We start from the raw sequence: 8,392 nt of genomic DNA on the forward strand, positions 1-8,392 counted from the left end.
TCACCACATGGACTTTGAAGTCATTTCTCTGTCGCTGCCTGCCTGGTCCCCATCTGCTCGCTCCATGGGGCTGCTGTCACTACCGTAGAAGGCATAGGAAGCACCAAAACCAGGATACACCCTGTCCAGGTAAGAGTGTGTTTTAACAAGTTGTCCTGGTTATCTGTAACCACAACTTGACACAACTAGAGTTATCTATCTGGGTAGAGAACCTCAGTTAAGGAGTTGTCTAGATCTAGGTAGCCTGTGAGTGTGACTAAGGGAATTGTCCTGATTGTTAACTGATGTAGGAAGGCTTCACCCTCAGTGGGCAGCACCATTCCCTAAGCTGGTGATGAACTGTATGAGAAAGCTAGCTAAGCATAAGCCTCTCTGACAGCCAGCAAGCACATCCTCCACAGTTCTTACCACACTTCTTTGATTTTTGACTTGAGTTCACCACTCAGAGGTAATGACTGTTATGCGGAATAGCAAGAAGACCTACCTTCAAGCTTCTATCTTGAGTTTCTATTTTACTTCCCTCACTGAGAAATTGTGAGCTAGAATTGTTATCCAAATAAAACCCTTCTCCCCCTAAAGTTGGTTTTGGTCAGATATTTGTCATAGCAAAAGAAATGAAACTGGAATGTAGGTTGATGAGGCCTCTTTAGTTGTCCAGCCCTTGGATTGTGGATTCAGAGGACAGAAATGTAAGTGAAGGGCTCTGCCCCTCTTATTGCCACTCCATGCAAATGTGTGGAGGAGCCTGAAGAAGGTGGCTGGCAGATCAGGTGGCTTCCTTCATCTCACAGCCTCAGAGACCCCACCCCCACTTTCTGGGAATACTCAGGGTTCTATCACTAAGACTACAAAGAAGACAACTCACCTTTATCTTGGATGAGACAAGAAAATGAGGAAACTGGGATGTATATTCTGTGTGAATAGCCAGATATGCTGCTAATTCCACCCAGAAAAAAAAAATGTTTGTGCCCTACACATTGGCATTTAACATTTGTCTAAAGTAGTCTTTTATCAAGATTGTGCATAAGTAGTCCCAGGATTGATTTATAAAATCTTTGAGGGCAAGGATTTTGTCTTAACCTAAAGAATACCTTTCCACACCATAAGAAGTTGTAATCCATAAAGACTATCAGTGGGGCTGGAGAGATAGTTCAGCCAATAAGGAGCTTGAGGGACTGTGTTCTCGTCCCTGCACTCATGTAAAATACTGGGTACAGTGGCACTTGCCTATAATCCTAACACTAAGAGAAGGCAGAGAGTGAGAAACTCAAGCAATAAGGTGGTGGACAATTGAAGATGACACGATGTTAAACCCTTTCTTCTACATACATATGCACAGATGTATGAACTCGTACCCACACTGCCACAATAACCACCACCACACACACACACACTGCAGACTTCCCATGCTTTTCATTTTTAGGAAAGGATTGCCAAAGGCCATGGTACCCAGTGCGGGTTCTGCACTCCTGGGATGGTAATGAGCATCTATACTCTCCTGAGGAACCACCCAGAGCCCTCCACAGAACAGATAATGGAAACCTTGGGCGGTAAGTTGATGACTTCTTAAAATGTAGGCTAATGAGGCAACTGCGATGCAAGAGCATTTCCATGCACAGAAAGCCAAAGTCCTTGACACAGGTATTCTGAGCCTTATGATCTCCTTTTCTTAATCAGTCCTGAAAAATCTCCATCTCAGTTGAGCAGGAGGGCAGACCAAGGCAATCAGGAGAAAGTCAAGGACAGTCTCCATGTAACTAGAATGTTCTTGGTGACATATCTTGCGACTTTAACGCACTATACATCAGCGTGCCTGTGTGGGCATCACAGATGTGATATCAATGTTACAGAGATGGTGTTTGGAAATATTAAGGCTTTGAGATCTGTTAATTATGCAGTTGGAGCTAGCCTAAGGAAGCAGCAGCCCTGTGGCTTTTTTTGTGTTTTGCTGAGCCTGCCTTGCTGGCACATTTATTATTCGGCTATGACTGATGCTCATGAAACCGTGGACTTTTAGGAACTGAGAGGAAAATGCGGTGACTCATAGATGTGCTTGCCTTTGTCCTTCCGGGACTTTATTCTTCCCAGGTCTTTTGTGCCCATCACCTCCTGTCAAGACTCTTCTTATGTTATCTTTGCAAATCTGATGTGCACTGCCTTCGGTCCTTATGCAAGTGGTGGACTGAACTACTGACTAGAACAAGTCAAGCAGAGCTTTATGAGGAAATTAATCAACTTCATTAACCCTGAACTGTTGTTTAATTGTGCCTTCTCCATTAATGTTTTCTGTCCTTGCTACAGAGGAGCCAAAAACTTGACAAATGTCCTGTGAAATATTCATGCACTGGGTCTGAGGCATTCAGCAGATCAGATCCACCCTAGAATTCTTATACCAGAAGAAAAGGCTAGCTTTCTTACATCCCCGGTCCCTTCTTAGGGACCACTGTTCTTAGGCTCTGTCATCACATAGAACCCTTTCAGAACAGATCCAGAGAGCTGGCCAAGAGTTGACTCCAACCTCAGCTAATATCCATCTTTAAAAAAAAAAAAAAGAAAGGTCAAGGGTCGCCTGTCTCCAGTGTTCTAGAACCACTTGGTCTATTGTTACATCTCACAAAGATTGCCTCTCATGGATTCACAAGCTCATCTTACCATAAGACACCATTCACTTGATCCATCTGACACTAGAACATTCAAAGGGGCTAAGAGTCCTTTTAAGTCTTCGTGCCTTTTTGGGCGTCAAGGCTTTTGGAACAAGGTTGAGCTGATGCTGAGTTACCAGGTATTCCTGTTGTGAGAAACATGGGGTGATTTATAAGAACAAGGCACTTACGCCTTACCCCTGAAGTCTCTTCACGGCACTCTGTCTTCACTGAGCTCTGTGTTTGTCCCCCTTTTGATGTGTTCTTGATGATGACATTTTCTCCGAAACCTCTCTCGGTCTCATGTTTATTCAACCTGACACGGCTTGCTCTGTGGCACACTTTTTCATTTTCTGCTTTGCCTTATGACTTTCAACATCTCTTATATCCTTTCTGGTTTTGCTGATCAGAAAGCAATCTGATCAGAACCCTCCTCCTCCCCATCTTGTCACACCCTCTAAATCCCACATCAGAATGCTTCCTCTGCTCTTGTGTTATGCATCAGAACCATAGGTGGTTTCTGACCAGTGAGGGGAGGCTCTGACCTTGTGCTGTACCTTTTGAAATTGCCACTGCCCTGAAGAGCATCAAGCATTCTTCATCTTCAGGGATCCGGCCCCAACACCTGCCATTGTCATATGACAGATAGCCTTTATAGTTAGCTTGACAGCTTGATATAACACTGGTTCCTCTGACTCTTATGACCTTCAAAGAGTCTCTATCCCCATTCTGCTTTGTAGCAGAGGTAGAACCTCCCAAATGTGGGTCACTAAAGGATGCTTTCTCAATTGTGGCTTCCTCTGTTCCAGCTTCTTCAAAAAGTATCCTGTGCATGGGGCCAGGTGACCCATGTTGTCTGCCTCCCTCTAGCTGTCAGATGTTGGCCTAACTGGTAGGAAGGTGTTGGTGTGAAGGGTTTCCACATGAGGGCTTCAGGAGATGCTGAAAGGAAATATTCAGGTGGAGCCTTGAGTAGAAGGGAAAGAGGGGCTCACGAAGGAGGGAGTCTCTGCTTTTTGCTGAAAACCAAGGGACTACAAGCAGATTTCAAAAGACACAGGTGGCTAACAATCAGAGAGTCAGGTTAAAATAGAAGTTAGTAAAGGGGGCAGTGAATCAGGATGCTTGCCTTCAGGAAGCAGCCTGGCCTGTAGTTTAGAGCAGAGCTAACAGCCAGAGTCTCTCATAAGTTCTCTCCAGAATGGTCTCAATACCCCTCCATTCTGTGACATTCTTGGATTTCCACTCAGCTATGTACTTAACAACTAGGGCCCCTGCCTCCTATGTTAGTTTTTATTTTGTCACATTGCCACATGTTTGACTGAGTCTCATCTGTACAGGTTTTAGAGGTTCCTGATAAACCTCAAAAAGCTCTTTACACCGAAACTAAACGTTGTCCTCTGCATGCCTACAGTCTTCTAGAGCCTGCCACAACAGCTAACTTCTTGAATATGTTCCTTACGCTCTACACGATTCCACAATGAGTTCTACATGCCAATTATGCAAAGGGAGGGAACTTGAGGTACCAAGTGATGAAGTTAATACCCAAGACCTTAAACCTAGTGAGGGAGAAGTCAGGATCTGAACCTTGGTGATTGATGTGAAACCCATGCTTTTAGTACCTTGTTTACAGGACTGATTTTTTTTTCATACTATTTTCTCTAGAGAATTACCGAGACTCCATTTATTGTTGCTCTCCCTGGGCTTACTGGTACCTTCCTTGGCTTTACCCATTTGAGTAAAATGCATGCATGCTTTGAGTCATCTCTCTTCTGATTTAGTCCCTTGCCCTTCTGGACTTGTTAACAACTGCCTGCTGTGTGGCATGCAGTGTGTTGTACCTGTAGGGCCTTAGCCTTAGAGAGAATCAGCTCACATGGACTTTCAATGCAGATTTGGTCTGTTGAAAGGGTCTGTGAATATTCTGTGTAAAACACAGAACAGAACAGAAATGCCGACATAGTCTGAGTCCATTTAACTCATCTGGTAACAGGGAGAGCCAATAGTATAAAAAGACTAGAAATTAATGACAGTAGAGGGATATCATGATAAGACAAGGGTGCCGTGCCCTCAGACACACCTTTCCCCATCTTTGTGTGAGGTGATCCCTCTGTGCCAGTCCCTCTAACAGTGTGAGATATGTTGATCTTGATGCCATCTGCTGATCCCCAAGCACTTGCCAAGGGCTTTGATTTCACCCTGCTCACTAGCTAACAAGGTATCCCACCACTCTCTGTTGGAAGCTGATGGAGACGTGAGATTCTCAACGGGGTCACAGAACAGACATGGCTGAGGCAGATGCATCCCAAGGTAGCCTCTGGGTCCCAGATCCCACAAGGCAATTTGGAGAGAGCCAGTGACACCTGCATGTGTGATAGGCTACGTTACAAGGAAGAACTGGATTTGGAGAACTCAAGTCTTATCTAACAGGTGGCACATCTTTGTTATACTAGCAGGCCTCTTTTATGCAATGAGTCCCTGTTTTTACATTGCCTGTTTTTACATTGCCTATACAAGTGTGCTGAAACACAGTGTGGATCCCAGCAGTGCATGTTCACAAGCGATGCGCATCTCTGGCGTGTGACTTGTAGCCCTTACAGAGGTTCTCTCTGGTTTTGTCGTTTCTTTTCACAATGTTTCTGTTCTGTACCTCTCTTAAGATTGCACCCCACAAGTAGGTCCTGAGTAGCCGCCGATAACACGTGAGAAATCTAGAAATACTCTCAGGATATGTAAATGATTGGCAGGGGAGGTGTTGTGGGTGAAGAGAGAGGTACAGCAAGTTCAGAGAAATGGCCTTGGAGTTGAAACTGTGTATTCCACTCACCCAGGGAATCTATGCCGCTGCACTGGATACAGACCCATTGTGGAGAGTGTGAAAAGTTTCAGCCCAGTGAGTATAAAATGACGGATGGCTGCTGAGCCACCATCATGCCCACCCTGCACTGCCTCTTCCTAACCACACGCACACCAGATGGGCTTCAAGAGAAGTACAATACCATGTTTTAAAGAAAAATGATTTTCTGTTTTTGCTCATCTTAGTAAGCATAACTGGGCACTTTTTTTCAGAAATAGAGACAGGTAGCACCATGATAGCTCTTTTTTGAAGGTGAAGTTTAGAAATGGCATATTCTTAGTGAAAATGGATTAGGCCATTCTAACATCTTGCTCTGTGATAAAGAGAAACTGATAAAAGTCTATTTCTCAGACTGTCTCTTCCACAGCACTTTGGGTTGAGACATGGCCAGAGCGGAACATTTCCATCAAGTGAATGTCCCTCTTTGCTCTGAATGTGATTCCATCTGAGATTAATACTGATGGGAGATGGGGAAGAGCCGAGAAGCTGGGTCCCATCATTCACATTAGGTGAAATCAATTGAAAGCGGGACCTGCAGCATCCACAAAGCATCCATTTCAAAATCCCTCCACACTCACCATCTGCACGCCCTTCTGAGGCAGACACCAAGTGCCTCCTCACTCCCCCACGGAACAATCCTGATCTGGGCAGCCTTTTCCATACGAAGCAACCTTCCAACTCTCCAGACAGTCACAGGATGCTCTGGGCTTTAATCTAGTTAGTTCTGACACTAACTGCCCAGAGTTAGGGTCACCATCCACAAGTTAAGGGATCACAAGACTGACTTCATCTTACCAAGTACCAGTGGGCCTTTGGTATTTCTGACCCACTAACTAAAGATCAGTAATTCCATGCCCTCACCCCCTCAGCCTTCAGTATTTTGCCAGGATAGTCAGCATAACTCAAGAAGCATGGCTCATGTTTCTGTTATAAAGGAAACAGATAAATACTAGATGGATTGGTACATTGCACACCATCCAGAAAGGGCTCCTGTCAGCAGGCTTTAGGTATATCATGCTCCTCACACAAGGGTGCTTCACCAACCCCAAGGCTCATAAATTATCTGGTTCAAAGGGTTTTTTTTTTTAATGTTTTAAACTTGTATAGTATGTGAGTACATGTGTATGGCGTGTGCATGTAGGGACACACCTGTGTGAAGGTCAGAGAACAACTTGTTAAGTTGGTTCTATCTTTCCACCTTTACCTGAGTTCCAGGGATTGATCTCAGGTTGTCTGGATTTCCCAGAAACCATTTTATCCACTGAGCTGTCTCACCAGCTCCCAGAAGTTCTTATAACTGTGTAGTTACACACACGTGCAAACCCAGCACTCAAGAAATGGGCTAAAGGAGATTAATTGCAAGTACAAGACCAGCCTGACCACCCCAGCCCCCAGAAGTTCTTATAACTGCATGGTTGCACACATGTGCAAACCCAGCACTCCTGAAGTGGGCTAAGGCAGATTAACCATAAGTTCAAGACCAACCTGGCTACATGCTGATATCAAGGATGGTGTAAGCTACAAAGTAAGACCTTGTCCCATCTGAAGAAATAAACAAAAAGTTTTTTAAAGCACTCCATTTCCAGTCCATCACCCCCAGGCTAGTCCATCCATTGAGCTAGGTTGGTGGGCTGCAAGTTTAAACCCAGTGATCACAAGATCTTTCTGCCACTTGTCCCATTCTAAGGCTACTCAGGAGTGGCCGCAGGTTCAGCAATAGGAAGGATGTGTCAGTGGAATCCAGTCCCTGCATCTTGGTGACAACCCAGAGGGCACTGTCCTGATTTCAGAAGCTCTGGGTCCCCTAGGTCTCCCACTCCTCCCTTGGAAAACCTGCATCTTACTTGTCTTTTCTACTGAGGGTCTTTGAAGATTAAAAGTTTTATGACACATGGGAAGCAATGAGGACAAAACCTAGACTGGGAAAGAAAATCAGGAAACTGCAGTTACTATTAACAATTAGAGAGAATATAAAGTTATGCTGAGTAAGCATGAACTAGCTCCATATCAGAATGCCTAGCCTCAAATTCTGATTCCAGAATTCTCTCACTGCATCATTTGATAAATCACATAACTTTTCGACACCCCTGCTTCCTTCTCTGGGAAATGGAGTCATGACTAAAAGGATGAAAACATAGCATGTCTACAAAACATGGAACATCGTGCTGAGCACACACTCTTTGCTCAACCAAACCTAGACCACAGCTAATATAGTTTACCACTTCCACTACTACTGTACCCTAGTCCAGTCTATGCTACCGTGACAGAGTACCACATGGCAGATGGGTTCTAATGAGCAGACTTTTGGGTCTAATGGGTCTATTGGGTCACAGATCAAGGTGTTCCTAAGGGATCTCTTGCTGTGTTCTAGCTTGGTAAAAGGCACAGCAATGGTGGAAGAGATTTGGGGGTAAAGGTGAAGCCCAAGGGGTCCTAATTTGTCCTTTAAATATGAATCTTCCCCAGCTGCACTTGCGTTCGGCCATTCTGTGGTGAGAACTCCCTCTATGACAATCACCATCAGAATGAGTTCCAGAGGATGAGCCCTGAGAGCATCACGCATGATCATTATAGCTGAGCTCTCCTCTGGATTCTTACAACTCTGAGCCTCTCTGATTTCACCATTAACGTTTTCCACAGAGTTCAGTGTGCTGCCAGATGAATGGGAAAGGGAAGTGTTGCTTGGATGAAGAAAAAAACGAGCCTGGGAGAGAAAACAGTGTAAGTTTCCCTTTTCTTCCCTCATTTCCCTCCATCTTCTTACATTTGGCCTCAGTGCATCTTCCCCCCCCCCTGCAACCCACCACATCCCTCCTGTGCCCCCCCACACCCCTGAATCACACTCACATCCAATCCACATCCCACCTGCATCTCACTGCATCCCCACATCCCA

At 44.9% G+C, this 8,392-nt stretch overlaps 1 protein-coding gene across 3 annotated transcripts in view; it reads left to right on the forward strand.

The window, feature by feature from the left end:
- Positions 1 to 8,392, forward strand: part of LOC116088454 (aldehyde oxidase 3) — an 83,541-nt gene that overhangs the window by 6,916 nt on the left and 68,233 nt on the right. For 2 of the 3 annotated variants that reach the window (XR_004117899.1, XM_031367553.1), the window contains exons 4-7: positions 21 to 129; positions 1,424 to 1,550; positions 5,474 to 5,535; positions 8,140 to 8,220. Coding sequence is in view for 2 of the 3 variants with exons in the window: in XM_031367553.1 (XP_031223413.1) it covers positions 21 to 129; positions 1,424 to 1,550; positions 5,474 to 5,535; positions 8,140 to 8,220 (379 nt within the window). In the remaining variant the exon portion in view is untranslated. Of the gene's footprint in view, positions 1 to 20; positions 130 to 1,423; positions 1,551 to 2,612; positions 2,783 to 5,473; positions 5,536 to 8,139; positions 8,221 to 8,392 lie in introns of those variants that run through there. The other variant, XM_031367554.1, reaches the window with a different exon arrangement.

Source organism: Mastomys coucha, unplaced genomic scaffold (assembly GCF_008632895.1).
Source record: "Mastomys coucha isolate ucsf_1 unplaced genomic scaffold, UCSF_Mcou_1 pScaffold14, whole genome shotgun sequence".
Classification (NCBI taxonomy): domain Eukaryota; kingdom Metazoa; phylum Chordata; class Mammalia; order Rodentia; family Muridae; genus Mastomys; species Mastomys coucha.